Genomic DNA, 21,291 nt, shown 5'->3' with positions numbered 1-21,291 from the left:
ACATAGTGCATTCCAAAAGTACACACACATAAAGTGGTGTGGGTTTGTGATTCAAGGATACGTTCTTATCTTCCATATGAACCTAGAGTTTTCAGGATGCACCATGCTTTAATAAAATAAATATATTCAACAAGTCTTAAAACTGTGGCACCGACTCTGCCACTATCCACTCTGCCACTATTGCAATCAGAATAATCCTCTTGTGTCTCTCTTTCCTTTTACACTGCACCTGAGTTTATCAAGAACAACAACAACAACAAAAACTTAAGAAAGAAAGAAAAATGGTGGACAAGATCAGTGAAAATTTGCTGGAAATAGGAGGAGGGGGTCCTTTTCTCCCATCCCAAATTCAAACAGAAAAGCTATTCCATTTAATCTGTTTTCCATCTTTGAGCTTCCAAGCAAGACCTTGTTTGAACACAGTGTTTATCAACTGAAAAAAAATTAAAACATTGAATTAGATAGTCCCTACTGCCTGTCTAGTGGTAAACATCTAGTGTTAAGGAAATGGACTAAAATAAAGAAGTCCCTTTACTTTGGAACCATTTCTCATAATCTTCATAACCCCAATATATAATGTAAACACACACACGTATTCAAATATATGCATTTGTATATCCTATAACACAGGTCTATAGCAATACTTTTGAACTTTCCATTTCTTAGCATCAACAACAAGGTAGAGTGATAGAAATGAATAACAACATGATAATTAACAGAAAAATCCCCTCCCATCTGATGTGGATGTTTGCAGTTTGAGCTTGACAGACCTGGATTCACATTCCAGCTCCATCGCTTACTAGCTGAGTAAATAAGCTTCTATTTCATCATCTGTAAACTAGGCTTATTTACAAGGATTAAATTAAATGATGTAGAAAAACTCAACACAGTGCCAGGTACATGGCAAGCACTCATTAGATGGCAGAGATTATTCTCCAATCTATATTTTATTTGTCAGTATTTAAAACAAAAATGCATATCATGTAATCCTACATAAAGTCCCTCCAAACTATAGTTAAATTATTTTTAAACCCTTCTTTGCAGTGTCATTCATCAATTTTTTCATAAATAATGCTTGATGTGGACTCTGTAATGGGTGTTGTGCTAAGGATGGGACACGTCTTGACAGACACAATGCATGTGTACTTTTCAGGAGTTACAGCCTAGAGGTGGGTGCAGGCAAGAAAATTGTTGTTTCCCACAAGAAGGGATAATGACTAGAATAGAGAAATTCACTGGGAATTATGAGATCAGATGAGGGGAAACTAGGGGCGAAGAAAGTATCTACCTGGAGGGAAAGAAAGTTGGTTGAAATCCCTTAAGAACAAAATGGGAATCTATGGAGCAGTTGAGGTATGAGGTTTTGTAGGCAAAGTGTCATCACACACAGAAGTCGCTGTCCCATTCGGGCTGGCTGGGGTTAAGTGGGCAGATGAGGATATGGCAGAAGCTGAAGATGCAGAGGTGACTATGAAGGCTTTCAGTGCCATGTGGAAGGTTTGGATGCCATCCTGAGGATCTTGACAAGCTATAGATAAATTTCAAATGAGGCAGGGGAAGGGCAGAGTGTCAGAACCTAAGACTTATATTCAAAAAACTCCCTGGAAGGATTTGAAAGGGTTGATTTGAATGAAACAAAATCTTGCTCATTCCACCCCCATCTCGCTGCGCCCCTTGCTGTTTCTCAAATTTACCAGGTGAGCTCCTGGCTCAGGGCCTGCTCTTACCTCTGCTGAAATCATTCTTTTCCTGGAACTTTCATAGCTTGCTCACTCACCTGCTCTGGTCTTTATTCAAATGTAACCTTTTCAGCATGGCCTTTCTTGGCCACTCTACCTAAATTTCCAGCACCACATACACACTTCCTTTCCCACCTCTCTGCCCTTTTCCCTTATTTTACTTACTCATTTCTGTCTCCCTTCACCATTAGGACTGCTGTTTGTCTGTTTCTTTTCATTGCATTACAGCACCTAGAACACTGAAGTCACTCACTAAATGTGTCTTGCATTAACTAATTAATGACTGCATAGTTAATGAAAGGGAGACAAGTTAAGAGGCCTTGCAAGTAATACAAGTCAGTTGATAACAGTCAAAATTAAGAACAAAATAGAGGGTACAGAAAAGAAAAGATTTAGGTGTAAGATAAGGACTGTGTGGTGACCTCTTGAATGTGAGAAAGACCAGGAGAGAGCAGGTGCAGCTAATTTCTAGGTCTCCAACTTAGGGTACCAGATAGATAGAAGTGAATCAATTCACCAATTTTAGAAATAGTTGAGAGTGTAGTACTGGGGGAAAAGTTCAGTTTCAAGGAGGGTTTCTTTTTTTCTTCTTCTTCTTAGATTCTACTTTATTTGGTAAAACTCAGAAACTAACAACCAATTCACAGCCCCCCACCTCCTTCCCTCTGAAGAAAGCAGTTCCCCAAAGACAAAAAGGCTGTGGCTTGGGTATCACCCACCATTTCCAGGTTTCATACTTGGGCAACTCATGGCCTGATGGTCAGGCCTCCAGACCCAAAGCTCTCAGGCAATAGAGAAAGCTAAAGGAAACTCTCACTTCAGAGACAATGAACCCATCTCGCCTCTCTTCCCCCTACTCACGGCCTCCCCGCACCCCCAACCTAAATAAAAAGATAGCAGAAGACAATGCATGAGTGTCATACAAACACACACACACACACACAACTTCCTTTCAGTCCAAGGGTTACAAAATCCCTCCCTGGAAGGACAACTGGCAACACTAATCAAGGCTTCATGGTGCAAAGTGATGGTTGGAATCCTCTGAGACTGGTAAACATCCAGGGAGAAAATATTCCACCTTCACCCCATTCCCAGACCTCCCACATTTAAGAAGGCTGTAAAGCATCCAGAAGATGTCTGGAGATAACTGGCAATGGCGGGATGAAGCTCAAAGACAGGGCTGGGCTGAGAAATGTTACCCTATAGCATGCTTGCTGAAACTATGGCATAAAGTGGGATTATCAAGGAAGAATGCTTCGCAGGAGAAGACAACTGTGGACCAAATCTTTGTTATCATGATACCTGAAATCTAATTTAAAAGGATACAAAATTGTCTAAAAGTCCTTAATATGCATATGCATCTGAATTTGCAATTCCCCTGTCACTGTTTTCCTCCATTCTTGCAGGTGATGGACATTGTTGCCAATGGCTCTATTAATCCACAGCCCTATATTGGTTGTAACTATGTGTCAGTGGCAAAGATTAATTAATATTCCTAAATAATTTTGATATATTAATGTAAGATTTACTTCCAAATTATAATTAAATCAACAATTATTTTATTGCACACTTACTATGTGTAAGACATAGTCCTAGCACTCAATGGGTGTTGATCCCATTTGCTTCCCCCAAATGAAGTCAGAAGAGATAGGAGTCTCGAAACTTTCCTGTCTCCTGTAGTATGAGGGAGGAAGTGTATGTGAAAGGAAGAGCATGTGCTTTGATTCAAAACAACCTAGTTTCAATTTTCAGCTGTCACTCTTGAGTAATTTTGAGTTATTTACTCTCTGAGCCTCAGTTTCCCTATGTTCAAAACAGGGATCCTAATACCTGCTTTACAGTTTTGAATCCTGGCACTACACATGTACAATGCCTGACACTTAGACTCTCAAAACTATAGAATAAGTTTTTCAACATTACTGTAACTTTTCCAAGTTAATAAAAGAGAGCAAACGAAAGGGGGAAGCCGGTTAAACATGTTACGACTGAATGATTTGTTTTGCTTTGTTCAAATGCAAGCACTAAAAATCTCAGTGGTCAGGAACCGGCTTTAAAAGCAAAGTATTTTCTTGCACAGATTTCCATTGCATTGAGTCAGAATTCAGTGTTTGCAAACATGTTATCTCTAATAGTTTACAAAGTAAATATTGTGCACAATTTAGTTTGTGTTGGCATAAGCTTTGTAATCAACCACATACAGAGGTTCAATGACAAGTTGCGTTACCAACAAGAGAGTAGATATTTCTTCAGCTGTTTCTACAGGGTGGAGCAACCCATTCTTAGGCAATTAATTATGGCTTGTGAGATTAAGGTGATTTGAGCTCCACACCCTTTGTTTATTGAGTCATATGTTTCATGGTGCTTTTTAGTCATTGAGTTTAAGCTGTTTTCCATGAACTGAAGCGAAGTTGGCGCTAAAGTCATTCCCATGGGAGCCTCATCCAAGCTAAAGCAGCACATGCTGACTCTAGCCTTTGGTTTTTGTTTCTCGGCCTCCAACTTACTTCCTGTTTCTCAGTACTTCTCTCTCCACACTCATAAGTCTTGACACATTAGTTCATCTCTGGTTGAGGAGAAGGATCAATCAGTTTGGAAATTATTCAGGCTTTTGGGTTCACCCTGGACTCCCAACTCTGTCTCCCCTTGGCTCTGCCATTACTCAGGAGCCACTGACATTTACTGACGTCACAAATGCCAAACACCGTGCACTTGTGATTGCATGTCACCGGCACAGAGACCACATAAGATGACACGTGAGTAAACTGAGTCTCAAAAATCAGCAAACATCAAAGTGCCAATTTCCTCCAATTTGAAGTTTACCGCAGTAGTGGTTTCCAAATGTTGGACTCTGGACCAGTGCCAGTGAAAGTCAGTTTTCACCAGTATAGCAAAATGAACAAAGAAGAGCAATGTAGTAAAAAGATATCATAAAGCTAAAGCTACGTCATTCATTTTTTGTTAGCCTGAGACAATCCTTCCTACTTCTAGCCTCTTAAATGCCCCTTCATTAAATGATAATGTTTGAGCATGGTCGGTTTTTGTATGATTAATGTGTTTATTCGACAAAATTGAAAGTTGGCAAGTCTCGGTCTGCCTCCAACAATCTCTTGATATGTTACTGGTCCCAGAACCACAGAAAACGATGTGCAGGTGGCACACTGCAAAATACCAGGAAGTGCCCTTCTATGAGTCTCTGAGTTGTGGAGAGCCCAAATAACATCAGGCAGCCCTGCCATGAAACCTAAATGTCTGCGAATCACTAACCCTCAGAGCATTCTCTTCACACTTACACCAGAAGGTTGGCAAAACAAATAGGAAAAATGAGAGACTATATTCTTGCTAAATGTAACTGTTTTTCAGCTATATTAAGGCCTTAAATCTGAAACATGCTCAGAAGTTAACACATGCGACAAATATTTATAAATATAAATATTTATGAACCACCTATTTATGGCAGGCACCCTGGGAAGTGTCTGAAACATAAGCATGCATGCATGCTTTCCCCTCCAGAGGCACACAGCCTAGGAGATAACCTATTTAACTAGAAATATATTTCCTAACATAACCTCATTGATATTCAAGACAGCCTGTGTGGCAGGTATTATTAATCCCATTTGTCAGACTAAGAAAGTCTCAGATGAATGACAATATGACCTCCACACAAACAAGGGAGAAAACAGAAATTCACACTTAGCTCTTCTGGTTACCTCCGCAGTGCAAGGTATGTGGTTGTGGGGAGGGAGGCACTGAAGAAGACAGTACCTGGGCCACGTGCCTAATAGTTACCAGATACTGTATTAGTACAAATCTATTGGCTTACACTGCAGCTGATAAATTCATGGAGGAAAAACAGTAAGTCACACAAATCATCTGCTGTTGGGACAGTTCTGATTCATTTCAGGGGCTTGCTACTCTCCTGGGCCTGAGCACTCAACCTCTGGTCACACCCCCAGTTTTAATAATATAGAGAATATGACAGGGAGGAATGCTACTGTTCTGACTCCCTCCACCCCTCTCCCCACCCAGAATGACTCCTCTTCTGTACACCACTGGGGATGGTACCCAGTTAAGGGAGCTTTACCATAGTAAGTGTCCAACATAGGGTCTTGGAAAGACAACAAAACAGTACAATTAGTTGTTACTGTTGAGAACCTCATCAACTGGCAGAAGAAGGGAAAATAATTGCAAGGCATAGGTTCGATTTACTTATTCTTCTATCAAACTACCAAAATGTCAGCATTTTTGTGCTGAAAAAAAATTGAAAGTCATTAAGGAGAATGTTGTTAGTTCAGGTTCATTTCCAGGATTATATTCTGATCAAGAATCATGTTGTTTCCTATAAATAGAGCTATGTTCAGGCTGAAACACATAGGAAGGCAGAAAATGTTCACGAGCACTGAAATAATGGCTTCTCTGAGTGAAAGGATTAGTCTTTGACCATTTTCTCCTGTTTTAAGGCCAGCACGGATGCCATCAACCTCAAGATTCCTGAATCCATATGTAGTGTGTTTCACTGTTGTGGTGGGGGTGGTAATCTTGGCGGTAACCATAGCTCTACTCATCTACTTTTTAGCTTTTGGTAAGTACTAGAAGACTAAAAGGACCACTTTTCAAACCAAATAACTAAATACACCTTCAAATGAAAAGTTTGGCATTCTCTCTTTTATTACCACTTTTATTTTTTAATAATTGTATGTCTTATATATCCCTAAATATATGTTTGTGTCTATATTTTCCCTCAATCAGTACTTTTTTCTATTCTCTTTTTTTTTAGCATAATAAACCCTTATTACTTAGGCAAGAATTATTCTAGCCAAAGGGAAAAAAAAATCTCTTGATTCTTTTCTGACACTAGAATTTGTCTATTTTGTTTTCTCATTTAATATCATGATTTCCTTCTTCATATATTAACCTGATGAAATTGTAAAAGTGAAATATTGCAAAGAATTTTAAGTTTCAACATTAAAAATTTGAAAGTATTTGTTAATTCATGATCTTTCTCCTGATAAAACAGTCTTGGGAGAAAGATGAGGAGTAAAAACAAATTTTAAAAAGGATCTGTTATTTTATTATTTCTCTTAGTATTATTATATCACAAAAATATAGGACACATGGAGAACAAACAATATAAAGAACACATGATACCCTGCTTACTCATAAACAACATTCCTTAATATCTCAGTGAACATTCTTTCAGTTGCTTTCATGTAGATAAATAAAATGTGTCAAATTCACTAGATAATATATGCTATAATCTGCTTTTTTCACTTAAAAATGCACTTTGGTATTATTTTATTTCAGCTATAATTCTGTTAAATCATTTAAATCCTACATGTGGGTGTGTGTTTAGGTATATGGGTATGTATGGGTGTAGAGAGACAGAGAGAACATAATTTATTATATGTTCTATTGTAAATAGGCAAAAATGCTTATTTATGTGAAAGTTAAAAAACTCTCAATGGCACAATAAAATTACCAACATTAAGAAAACCAGTAATAATGAATAATCTTTTCAGCCAAGCTAATTATAAAATTGTGGCTACATTTTGCTATCAAATCACCTGGAATCAACTACATCTAAAGTGATTACAGAGGCAAGAAACCTCAAGTTTACGATTAAATTAGTGAATTTTCACTCTTAATGGCACTGTATCGTCACACAAGTTGAGGAGTCTAGGTTCATCCTCTGCACCATTTATGGCCCTTGAAAGACTTATTCCTCCACCACAAAGGACTATACTACCCTTCCACCAGGATCTCTAACTCTTTCCTCTGATGGAGATACTTCTCTGCATAAATTATGCTTACGAGTGATCAAAAGAAAGCAGGGATTTTTCCTAAGACAGGTTAGGTTATTATGTCCATGTTCATAACGTTTCTAAGATGTGTACAGTGTGTTTTAGAAATATTTACTTTCTTCACCCCGCTGAATATGTCCTCTGGCAGACATTCTTTGGTAGAAACAATTCACACTGGACAACCAATTAGTTATCTTGTTCAAAGGCTTATTTTCTAGCTTATTCTAAAAAACTAACAAGTCACTGAGTTCTCTAAAATGATTATTATTTGAAACCATTCTTAAAACTATTCAGAATTACTCTGGGTTATTCTTTAGTGTTAAACGAATAATAGCATATTATAGACATTCATTAATACTTCTTGAATGAATAAATCTGCAATCATAAATCTCCCTAAAATATAGGAAAAATGAAAATTATGATACTTCTGAGCAGTTTAATTTCACAAATAATGCTGCTCTGATTTTCCTACATCCTTAACAATTTCAGATCTGTCATTTTTTTAAAAAACTGAAAGCAAAATAATTTTATTATAGTTACATTTATAGTAAGTGTGGGGTTTTCTTTAAGAGAAGCAATTTTTTTAATTGTGTAATATAGCATCCTAAATCCTGAATAAATTAAGGTTTAAAGTACTTAGTAGTGCGACTGATTCTCCTTTTCTTTGTTTTACAGATCAAAAGTCATACTTTTACCATAGCAGCTTTCAAATCCTAAATGTCAAATATAGTAATCAGTTAAACTCACCAGGTACACAGGAATATAGGACTTTGAGTGGAAGAATTGAATCTATGGTAAGTTAATATTTGTATTTGCTCTTTATTCCATCATAAAACAAATTTGATAATAAGTCTAATATTTTGTGATCTATTTGTAACTGCTAAATGTTCTGCATATTTTTCCTCCTTGAATATTGAAAGGTGTGTTTCTTTGTGCTTTTTCCAAGTTAATTTGTTAGTATACTGGTTCTTCTTTACATTTTTTAAGTCATGAGTGTAAAGTGCTAGAAGACTCTTGAGTAAATTCATATTTTATATGATTATGACTTCAAAGGCTGGAAGTCTACTGTTTGTGCAAGTTGAGCATTTACTACTGCTCCCCTTGAGATTGCCTTGTTAAATCCTTTCCATTTTGCCTTCTTTCCTTTTTCTTACCCAACTAAACACACAGGTAGCAGGTGTTAAATGACATGTTTGCATGTCAATAATGACATAGTTTAGACAACATCCTACTCTGGTTCAATGATAGACAGAGAAAATAAGCAAAACAAGGTCAGGCTTTCACTTGAAGAGGCCCACCAGGAAACCTCACAAGTGGACCCTTTTGTATTCATTTATGACCATGGACCAGAGTCTGGCCTTTAGTCCGCACAGTCAGAGCTGACCAGTCTCAAGGTTGCTTACTTACCTTTTTAAAGAGTCCTAAGAATATAAATTAATCCAATGTCTCTAAAACGTCAGCATGTAACAGAATCACTTGACAGGCTTGTCAAAACACAGATTCCTGGGCCCTGATGTCAGAGTCTCTGATTCAATAGGTCTGGGCTGGGCCCAAGAATTTGCATTTCTAAGTTCCCAGGTGATGCTGATGCTAATGGTCCAAGACCACACTTTGGGAACCACTAAGTTAATCTATAATGAGAGCTCTTATGGCTGGGAGACTAAATCATTGGCTCATCTAACACATTTTTCCCTAGAGGCAAACTTCGCTAGAAGCCAAATTATGAAACAACTGCTTAGTTTAATGGGATTAGAGCAAGGGAAGTTAGGTATATTTAAATGTTTAATGAGATCAGAATAAACAGCTGAATTAGTGATTTGGGAAGAGAATCTATGAGAGTTCCTATGATTTTCCTTGTTTTTGAGAACCTTGACAGTTTTGCAAAGTACTAGCCAGTCATTTTATAAAATCCCACAACTGGGCCTTTTTTGTTTGTTTGTTTTCTCTTGCTTAGAGTGGAGTTACAGGTTTTGGGGAGGGAGGAAGATCAAAGAGGAAAAGTATCATTTTCATTCCATCACATGAAGGGGGTTCATTACACTGTCAGTATGACTTAGTACTGTCGACTTGATCACCCAGCTGAAGCAGCGTTTGTCAGGTTTCTACATCGTACAGTCATTCCCTCCCTTTTCCATACCATACTCTTTGGAAAAAAGATACTATGTCTAAGCCACACATAAGGAGTAGAGGAGTGGGGAGCTATGCCTTGAATATTTGAAGAATATTTAAAATTCTTCTATTTGTCTATTCTCCCCATGTATTTATTCAATCACTTGCTTGTATCAATATAGTGGTCTTTGCATTTTTAAGATTAATTTTTAGGCTGCACTCCAGAAGTGCTCCAGTTTACATTCTCACCAGCAGTACATAAGTCCACATAGGTATGCTTATTTCCCCACAGCATTAACACACAGCATCGTAAATCATTTTAATTGTTGCTAATTCAGTAGGTAAGAAGTGACATCTCAATCTTATTTTGGTTTACATTTCCTTAATTACTAAGATTTAATCTGCCTTCTTATATTAATAGGTCATTTTTATAACTTCATTTGTGAATTGCCTGATCACAACCTTACCCATTTTCTTACTGGAGCATTGTCTATTTTATATGGATTCAAAACAAACAAACAAACAAACAAACAAACAGTTGTCCTTATTAGAATATTAAAGTCTGCCTGTCATTCACATTGCATATATTTCTCTGATAATGTGATTTGACTGTCAATCTTGTTTATAATGTAGGGGTTTTTTAATGTTAAACATTTAATTTTTCATATAGCCAAATTATCAATCCTTTTTATGATTTCTCACTTTTGTGTCAGGTTAAAAATGGCTTTCTCCACTCTAAATACTCTTTAAAATATTCACCTTCATTTTCTTTTTATAATTTTATTATTTCAGTTTTTATAATTTTATCTTTTATTTGTCTATAATTTACTTTGCAGTAAGGTAGAGATCCAGGTTTATCCCCAAAATAGCTAGGTGGTGGTACCAAAAGAGTATGTTCAATAGTGCAATGGATTTATATGTCATGCCACCTTTATTATACACTAAATTCCTCCTTTTCTTTATTCTGTACTCTCCTTGTCCTCACTGATTAACCTTCACCTGTACCAGTACCAAGCTATTTAGAGTACTGTGGTTTTACAATATATTTACACATCTGGCAGAGAAAGATTTCCCTTGAAATTCTCCTGATGTATGATTTCCACACTCTCATTTATTTATCCTTCTGTGAAAACACTTTGAACATTTAAAACACTGTATGAATAATACTCTAATGCAGTGCTAATTTATGGTTTACAAGGCACTTTCTAACCCTCATTTCACAACAGCCACATGAATTAACAAATCATTTTTATAGATGGGTAAAGTAAAGGTTGTGAGATTAGGAGACATGTCAAACATCAGTCAAGTGGAGAGTGGTAGAACCAGCATTCAAACTAAGGGCTCGTAACTCCAAATCCAAGGATCATGCCATTTCCCAACGGTAACATGAGTACCATCATTATCCTTGTCCCATAGACAACGTGTTATACTTAATGAGCAGAAGAATAGTCCCAGAACCTTCTGTTCTATTAGGCAATTCACGTCTCTTTTCTAGCTCTCAGTTTACTCATCAGTGAAATAAAATCATGGGACCAGATGATTTTTATACTACATTCTAAATCAAAAAGTCTATGATTTTGTGACTTTCGAGCATGATATTCATCCATCTGTTTCTCCTATCCTGACCCCCTGGCCACTTCTCTGTGTCCTTACAGGATCACCCTCCTCTACACTGACATTCAATGTTGAAATTCCCCGAGGCTTTGACTTCCCTCTCCATGAGCATTACTTCAACCAATACTTATCTAATGACTCACTTGGTCTCGAGCCCAGACTTTTCTTCTGTACTTTGGAGCTTTTCACCCAACTGCCAGCTTAATATCTCTACTTGGCTGGGTTTTTTTTTTTTTTAATCTCAAATTTATCATGTCCCAAAATCAAACTCATGATCTCCCCACACCATAGTAGACTTCTTCCAATAATCCTGTCCCCATTAACGTCAATGTCACTGACTCAGTTTTCCAAGCCAAAAACCTAGAATTCATCTTTGATCTACTGCCCTCTATCATTCCAAATATCCAGTCCATTACCAACTCCTGTAGGTTTTATCCCCTCTATTTCCCTCATCTCCATTCAATTCTCTTCATACCTAACACCATGCCCTTCCAAAGCCATCACCTCTACTCTGAAGTACTAAAATAGTACAAATAATTTGCATTATTTCTTCCCTAAAATTGAATATATCCATATGCAGCAAAAGAAATTATTCTCAGGGTGCCTGGATGGCATAGTCAGTTAAGTGTCTGACTCTGGTTTTGGCTCAGGTCATGATCTCAGGTTCTTGAGTTCAGGCACTAAATCATGCTCCGCACTCAGCAAGGACTCTGCTTGAGATTCTCTCTTCTTCTCCCTCTCACCCTCTCCACTGTGCTCTCGCTCTCTCTAAAATAAATAAATCTTTTTTTAAAAAAGAAATTATTCTCAAATTACAAATCTGACTATATTATCCCTTTGTCTGAAACACTTCAGTGACTTCCCATTATTTATGATAAAGACCAAATTCTTTACACACTAACATGGTCTGGCCTTTCTCTCACCCTAGCCTCCTTGTTCTCCATGCTACAGTTGCACTGGCCTCCTTCCATTCCTGAAACACAGCCTGTGTGTTCCCACCTTGGGACTTTGCACGCACCATTCACTTCATCTGTGAGGCTTTTTCCTTCCTCTTCAACTAGCTAACTCTGATTCTTCCTAACAATCTCAACTTCATAAGCATTTCCTCTGAGAAACCTCTCTAATCTCATTGGTTGGATCAAATTCCTCTACATATTTCCATACTTATCAGTTATAATTTTACTCCAATGTGGATAATAACTTGATTAGTGCTTGTCTGCCACCCTTAAATGTAAGCTCCTAAATGGCAAGGACTGTTTACTTTCTCTCACCATTGGACCCCAGTGCTTGATAGAAGGTGTGTGCAGTGCAAAAGGTGCTCAAAAACTGTTGTTGAATGAGTGACAAAAAAGAACAAGGTCATCTAGAAATAATGAAAGCACCTGTTTGCAAAATACATGGATCAAAACTATGAGTGCATTCTGATTGAATGGGTCTTTCTAAATAAAAGACTTCAGTCAGTATTCATACCTGGGATCAGCTGAAACTTCCCTTTGGTATCAGGGGTGATATTGCAACAAATTCTGCAAACAATTGCCACTCTTTCCAAAATATACCTAGTTATAGTCCCACAAACAAAGTAGGACATAGGAAGAAAAAAAAAACCAGTATCAATTTGAGATTAATCTTATCACATCAATTTATACCATCAGGGCTTCTGGGTAAAATTCATTTCAGATGCATCCATTCAACAAGCATTGATTGTTCCTTAATGCCTAAAAAAGAATTTGGTACACACTTGACATTCAAATATTTTTTGAATGAATAAATAAATGATGCATTCTGTCTGTTGGTTCCCGTGTCAAGTCTTAGGGAGACAAAATGAAGACATCACTGCAGTCAGGAGCTCACAGTGGTCTCCAAATGGGGTTGTGCATTCCAGGAAGGGGTTCACAATAATTAATTGTGAATACTCAAATGCTCAGATATCACTCCACATGTGTTTTTCCCATAAGGAATACTTTTTAGAACTTTGTTACTATTTAACAAGGGAATTGACACTGGACCTCTTGTTAGGTTTTAAGTCAGCTGGTCCCACGCAATGTGTGAGAAATCTTGAGGGAAGAGGGGAGGGGCAGTAACACAGCAGAACTGACTAGGTTTTAGGGTATTTACCTGCTCTGAGTAGATTTCAGTGACGTGCAGTTTCAACTGGATTTAAAGATTGTATTATCTAGTTTTCAAAGTAAACTGAATCAATAAGGGAAACAGAAAATCATGCAAAACACAAATTTTAAAACCCGCACTTTGGAGATAACTCTAATATGCAAGGACAGTAATGAGCAAGTAAAAGAACAGTAACATAGTGTCAGAACTGACACTTTCCTGCTCCTGACTAGAGCCAAATTACCAGATGAAGCAATACGTTTCTCAGAAGACACATACACACATGTACACACCCTTCTCTTCAAGATGTAAGTGAAAGAAATTAGCCACATTTTAAATAAAACTCACAGCACGGAGAGGAGACTGAAAACCTATGTTTAGCAATGGGTCCATCATTAGGTGTTTGGATTTTCTTCTGTTTTACTAAAAATGAGGCATGTTATCTATAAAAGTGCTTAGACATGCACACATAAAAATTGGGGGAAAGGATTATCATGTTTGGTTGGTTTTGAACACATTTCCTTAAAAACATATAAAATGAAACACATTTCATTTGGTTTGCAAGGATAATCAATTGACATCAGGGAAGATGGAAAGTCACTTGCTAAATTTCAACAAACCTTTGCACAATGGGTGGGAGGGACTGACAACTTCGTGTCATGATTTATTAAGTTCTGTCAGTGATGTACTTTATGCATTTGAGCCACATAATTGTGTGGAAACTTCTTCAGCACTTCAAACCAAGTATTTAAATTAAACTTAGAATCATAACTTTGAGTCATTTTATCACAAAGTGTTTCAAAAATTAAAAATTCTATCCAGTAACATTAACAGTGAAAATATTATTATTAAATATAAATGGAATAAAATTCCTAAATGTTTGTTCTGTAACTCAACCTTTTTAATTTCTAATTTTGTCAATGTTTTATAATATATATTGCTAGCAGTACAGTATTATTACATGTATGTAATTTATAAATAAATATATATGTTTTGGCTACTCATGCACAAAATGCTTTACCCATAGGAGTGCATAATCAAAAATATTTGGAGACCATTGTGGTAACAGATCATATTGCCACATATTTTCTTTTTCTTGAAAACTGAGCTTTCCAGATCTTCTGGTTAAACAGAAAAGAAAGTGGTAACTGGAGGGTGGTTGAAATCACAAAACAACATTATTTCTATTATTCAGCTCATAAATAATATGAACAGAACGATAGCTACCAAGGAAGAAGACACTGAAAATAAGGTGCTTTGTTTTCATGATTAGCTAATAAGATCTTTTCTCTCTAAGGATGAAAATGTGTGATAATTACAAAAATTCTATATATAATTTTACCTTTTAATGACTGGTCTACTAACAAATTCAATGATTCATTTTGTTGGAATTTTAAAAATCCACATCTCACTTCAATTCTTATTAACGATGAATATTACTGAGGTATGAGGATTCTAGTCTATACTAGAATACTGAGATAGTATTGTTACCCTCAATGAGGAGGGAAATATAAAATAGTTCTCTTTTATCATTGTTTACTTGATTTTTGTCCAAGGTAATGAAAAGGTCAATAGTGCAGATGACAAAATCAATTGAGTGTGAAAGTTAACTTGTTTGACCCTTTGAACGGTAATAATTTTGAAGAAAGGGAAAAGGCCAAAAGGTTGACTGTAAAGCTCACTGAAAGTAGATGCATAGTCTTTGGGAGTTGCAGTAGTCGACTGTATACAGATAATTTTTTTAATACACTTCTGACTATGTAATTATAGATGGAAAAACTGAGAGGAAGAAAGGTTACAAGGCTCATTCAAGTTCTCATAGCAAGCTGACTTATCTCTCTGTTCGTCAACTTCCCTTTCCACTAACCTACTGGAATTCTCTACAATCATCTGCTCACTGATTTTCTACCCAACATTTGATAAGTTCTAAAGACAGGGCCAATAACATTCCACTCTGGGAAATATGGAATCTTATCCATGGTCCTCTTCTTTTATCCTTGTATAAATATGGAATCTTATCCATGGTCCTCTTCTTTTATCCTTGTATCTTGATATCAACCAATTAATCAGTTTACTTTCTTTATGTTGCTAATTATCTTAGTCTTCACTAAAGTTTTCCACATAGCAAAAATGTCATAATTCAGGTGGATTTTTTTTACTTTGGTCCAGTCTAGCCTGTGCTGGTATAATGCCAAACCATGAATTAAAATATAATCACAGGAAACATTTATCCAAATTCTAGCAATTCCTTCAGCTTTAGGTCAGTTCCTTTTACTTCTGTTAAAATCAAGTAAAATTAAAGTTAAATCATTTTATTAAAATACTTCCTATAATATACTATATTAAGAAGCATATTAAAATCGATCCTTCTTTGTAGTTCACTGGAATATAGTTCACCAAATGACAGCAATCATTAATTCTAGATCATAGAATTTGAGATTTTTTTTTGTTTTCTTCTTAACACTAATATTTCCTAAATTTTTAAAAAAGGAACATGAACTATTTCCATAAAACCAATAGTCTCATTATTCTTTAAAATATTCAAAGCCTCTCTGAAAAGAAAGAAAATTATCATTTCGTCAAACAACTGGTTGGTCTGATACCAGCCTAAGGGAAAGGAGATTTTAAAAGATACAATGTGGTATAAAAGAGATTGCATAAACTTTACAGTCTCAAGAAAGATTGGTTTCAAATCCTAGCTTAATATAATATTCAGCACACTACTTAATTTCCATGTCCACGTCTCCCTTATTGCTGCCTCACAGTACAAGCCAATGGAATCCACTCCTGCATTAGGAAACCTTGGTACCTCTGACTGACCCTGCATCGTGGGAGAACCACTGCAGTCACAGAACCACCCCTAGTTCACCATGAAGCTGAGCTTTATAACTCAAGAACACCATCCTTGTTGGGACTGAAAAATGATTCAGGGAGACACTTAAGGTTAGGTCAGGAAATTACCAACTGATGTTAAAAATAACGTCAGATGCTTAGGTATTAGTCATAATTAACAAGGAAAAAACTGCCCTTTGCCTCTTTTCCCCCTTTTCATCACTCAATTTAATCTGGTGTTACCCATTTAAAAACAGTGGTTGAGGAATCACACAAATATAAGTTGTATCATGGACTCCCCTAGTGTTGGCTTGGCGTTGGCCCCAAACCCCTTGGGAATAGCCACCAAATCACACTGAGTAAAACATCTAATGTTGAGATGACTTCTAGTGAAGATGCATCCTGTCCATTATCATCTTTGTATCATAGATGAAGAAATAAGCCCTGCCTCAGAAGGCTGTATCACCGGCCTAAAACAATCTCATGTGTTCTGAGAGGGAGTTGAACTAAACTGAACCGAACTGAAAACTCCAGTCCCTATTCCTCATTAACTTAAGTTCTATGTTGCAAGGTTGGGAGGAAGAAGGGAGGGGAAGAACAACTGGAACTACAAAGAGGTTTTTTTTCCTTTCTTTCTACAGATCACTAAAACGTTCAAAGAATCAAATTTAAGAAATCAGTTCATCAGAGCTCATGTTGTCAAACTGAGGTGAGTGGAACTCTATAAAAAATATATAAGCTTAGATTCAATTTGGCCCATTTGACTTTTGTTCACAGCATGGATAATGAATGAGGCACTCACACAATTTGTTGCAATATTATGAAAGAAGTATCACGGGCAGCTTAAAAAACAACGCCAAAACAAAAACAAAACATGCTACATATGACCTATTTACTAATGTAAATAAATATATCACTTCAATTCTTGATAGGAAAGGAAGAAAGTTTAAAGAGAGTGGGGTGAAGGTATGGTAATAAAGCCATCCAACTGTATAAATCCAGTGGATCCCATTCACAATCCAGCATATGTAAACAGTGCCTCTGGAGTTGTGCAATGTTGTGGTCCTGGGCATATTCATCCAAGATCAGAACACTATGACCAACATCAAGCTTTTTGGTCTGTATCTGCCTGGAATGCTCTAATATAAAGGATGCTGTGGCCAAATCCAGGCATGTCTGGCATGAATTAATAATAAGGGGAGTAACAGTATGCATTCCAGTTATTTGACAGTCCTGCCTTAGTTAAATGTGTACTATCTGTGTGATGTGATGAGAAAGGCCCTCCCAACCAAAACACTAACCCTACCACAAATGCTTCAGATGCGCACATTACCCGATCCTTCAAATAATAAGCAAAAGTCCTTTGAAAGGGAGGTATTTCTCAAATACCACCACCACAAGAAAACTAATATTTCTTATTTTTTGAAGAATCAGTAAGTCCCAGGAGCATGAACATCTGGTCAGATAAATTTTGTTAAGAAATGAGAGGAGTAGGAAGAATCCAAGGGAAGAATATTTACCAAAATGAACTTCAGTCAGTTCAGTGCACATTCCCCTTAGCATTTTCCTGTAAAAATCTCTGTATTAGCCACTAGCTCTCAAAATCCATAGGACTGGATGAACCATCTGCATTTTCTCCCCTTTTGTTCCCTTCCCACCTACTGCTCAATCCCCTACAATCTCGCTTCTAATGCCACCACAAAATGCTAATTACCCTTGCCAAGTTCAACAATGACATCCAAGTCACAAGCTCCAAACAAACTCTATCAGTCTTCCGTTACCTCTCAGTGGTATTTTGTGCTGTTTTATTTTCAATCCTCCTTGAAATAGTACCATCCTGTAGTTTCTATGACCTAAACACCTTTATTTTCCGCATATCTCTCCCTTCACTCCTCAGTTTTCTTCAGCAGCTCTTATTCCTTCTCTGCACATCCTTCAAATGTTGGACTTCAGCCTGTGTTATCAGCCTCTCATCTTCTCAGCTCACATTCTCTCCTTTCAGTGGCTTCCTTGCCCCCTGTATGTTCATTATTCTCAAAGTTGTATCTCTGGGCCAGTCCACTCCTCTCATCTCTAGACATGAAAGTACACAGCCATCTACTTGATGTCATCATACACGTATCTCACAGACAACTCCACTTGACTGTGTCCGGACCTGAACCTGTCATCTCTCCCCCACCAGAGGTTACTCTCCTACTGTTGCCCACCTCTATCAATGGCATCACTTTCAACCTGTTGCTCAAGAAAGAAATATGCAAGTCACCTTTAATTTCTCCTCTCCCTCAACCCACACATTCAACCATCTAATCTTTCAGTTCTATTTCCTAAATATCTCTAAGATCCATAACTTTTCTTCAAATAGTGCCCTCAACCATTTCTCTCCTGGACTATGAACAGTTTCCCGAATGAGTCTCCTTTCCTCCAGTCTTGCTCCACTCATTCTACACGGCAACCAGAAAGACTTTTTAAAACAAAATTCTAAACATATTATTCCCCTAGTTAAAATCCTTCTATTGGCCACTCATTACCTTTGCAATATGCCAAATATTATATATAAATATATGCATATCAAAGGTACATGTATTCTTGATATATGTATAATGTGTGTATGTATGTATGTGCATATACATGTACATATACATACATACATATAGACACATATATGTGTGTGTCTTTATAGATATATATACGTATATATCTATATATATACATATATATCTATAAAGAGAGAGAGAGAGGGAGGGAGGGAGAGAGAGACATTTTTATACACATACATATAACAAAGTTTATCCAACTGTCCTTTATCTGACTTCCTCTTACCATCTCCACCTCTGGGCTTATCTTTCACTACCCTCCACCTAGACTAGTCTCAGTCCCACTAGACTTCTCTCAGTTCTTTACTATCCTTAACCTCACGAGGGGTTTTCAATATTTTATTTTCAATATTTACATATCCTTATAGGTTAGACATTTCTCCTAAAACAGAAAGACAGCTAGTAATATTTTCTAATGCATTCTGATCATCTTTGCTTTATTTTAGTGATTATCCTTAAAATTTAAATAAGGAGAGCTGGCTTAATTCACCACCCTTCTTTCAAATAATATAAGGAACTTGAAACTCTTGTTCATGTTATTATAAATGATGTTTTAGTTCCACCCTATTTTAAATGACTCCAAATTAGTCATTGTTATGATAGATTACCGGTTTGCCATTTTCTTTGTTCCTTATTTACCGTACCCTAACCCTCCTGGGTTCAATCCCCTTCTTACTGAAGTACTTCCTTTATAAATTTTCACAAGAGTCCATGAGCTATAAAGTATCCTTTTTGTTTTGCTTTCATCTAAAAAATGTCCTATTTATCTTCATTCTTGAATAATACTTTAGTGTGGATATGAAATTCTAAGTTAATAGCTATTGCCTCTCAGCAATTTGAAGATACAATTATATACTGCCTTCTTTGTTGCTATTAAGAAATTGTCCTTCAGTCAAATGTTCCTTGGCAGCTAATCTCTTCTCTATTGTTTGAAAATCTTCCATTTGTCTTTGGAGTTCAGTTTTTTTAATGATGTATTTGCATGTGGGGGGCGTTTCTTTTATTTAGTATGCCTCAGACTCTTGTGATCTAAGGCTTCATATCTTCATCAGTTCTGGATAGTTCTCATTATCTCTTGTAATATTGCTGCTCCTTTATTTTTTGGTGCTCTTCTTTCGTTTTGCATTAGGTAAACATTGAACCTTCTCTAGTCTCTTATCCTCTGTTTGATCTGTTTCATCTCTTTATCTGTGTTACATTTTGTGTGATTTCTTTATTTTTATCTTTCAGTTAACTAATTTCTCTTCAGCTTTGTCTGATATTTTGTGTAACCCATCCATTGAGTTTTCAATTTTGATTAAAAATTATGACTATGTTTTCCTGTCTGCAAGCTCTAGTTGTTTCTTTTGTGAACCTGTCTGGTCTGTTTTGATAATGTCCTATACTTTTCTCATATTTATGATTCTCCCTTTTATGTTGTTAGTCATTTCAAATAAAGTTACCTATCTGTTAATTTTATTATGTGACATTTTTGAGGTTGCTGTCCTCATTCTGCTCATTCTAGCTCATGATAAATTGTTTGCCACTGGAACTGTATGCTTACCTTTAATCCCACTTCATAAGTAGGATACTATGCAGCCTGGATTTCACATTCAATCTACAGAGCATTTGCTTCTATCAGACACTCTAGGAGGATCAGCAGCACATGGACCTTTTTTTTTTTTCTTTTTTTTTGGTTAATTTCTTAAAGTTTCTGGAACCATGCAGGTGGTAGTAATGCAAATCCAAAACTTTCATGTAGGTAGGCTCATGATCATGAATTATCAGGACAGTCTCCTTTTTTCTGTCTAGACCTGGAACTCTGAGACACATAAACTTCTTTATTTTTTTTTTATGACATGATGAGCACATTTTTTTTTTTCTTTCTGATCCATGCTTTCACTGAGGGTTTAGTTCTTTGAGAATCCTGGTCTTATTTAGAAACCTCATGTTCATCTCCCTAATTAGCACTAGCCCAAAGCCTCCTCTCCAGTATCCATGTAAATGCTACAACTCAAGCTTGTTGGATATTCTAGAGCTTACTACATAATATTCATGTTCTTTATTTTTGGTCTTCCAAGATTTTCCTTACTTTAATGTGAGTTTAGCTTTGCATTTCAAATGAAATTTATTATATTTCATCAAGTATTTCTGGCTATTTTATATGGAGAATTTTTTAAAATTATTTAGACTTTCATGTTGCTAGAAATGGAAGCTATAATTATTTCTTCAGTGTCTGCTCCTCTATCTAAACTGCAAAATCCATGAGAATGGCAGGTGTGAATCTTGGGTCATTGTTAATTTCTGAAACTAAGAACAGTGCCTAGCACAAGAAGGTAGCTATTTAACATTTGCTAAGTAAATATTAAATTGATATCTGGAATGAATATTATGGCAGAACTGACAATTGAGAGGAGAGGAAGAGGCCTAGAATGAATATGAGAGACAAATTTGTCTATTGCACATTTTCAGAAAAGAAGATGGCCAATGTTAGGTGGATGAAATGATTTACATGGTAAT

The 21,291-nt window shown here is 36.5% G+C and overlaps 1 protein-coding gene across 1 annotated transcript in view; it reads left to right on the top strand.

Moving 5' to 3' along the window:
• Positions 1–21,291, top strand: part of LOC116628026 (transmembrane protease serine 11D-like) — a 49,107-nt gene that overhangs the window by 12,584 nt on the left and 15,232 nt on the right. Inside the window, exons 2-4 of the mRNA XM_032398068.1 lie at positions 6,197–6,318; positions 8,213–8,331; positions 16,840–16,907. Of these exons, the coding sequence (XP_032253959.1) occupies positions 6,197–6,318; positions 8,213–8,331; positions 16,840–16,907 (309 nt within the window). The remainder of the gene's footprint in view (positions 1–6,196; positions 6,319–8,212; positions 8,332–16,839; positions 16,908–21,291) is intronic.

Source organism: Phoca vitulina, unplaced genomic scaffold (genome assembly GCF_004348235.1).
Source record: "Phoca vitulina isolate PV1807 unplaced genomic scaffold, GSC_HSeal_1.0 scaffold3, whole genome shotgun sequence".
NCBI lineage: Eukaryota > Metazoa > Chordata > Mammalia > Carnivora > Phocidae > Phoca > Phoca vitulina.
The sequence above is the reverse complement of the archived record's forward strand: the minus strand, read 5'-3'. Positions and strand labels throughout refer to the sequence as shown.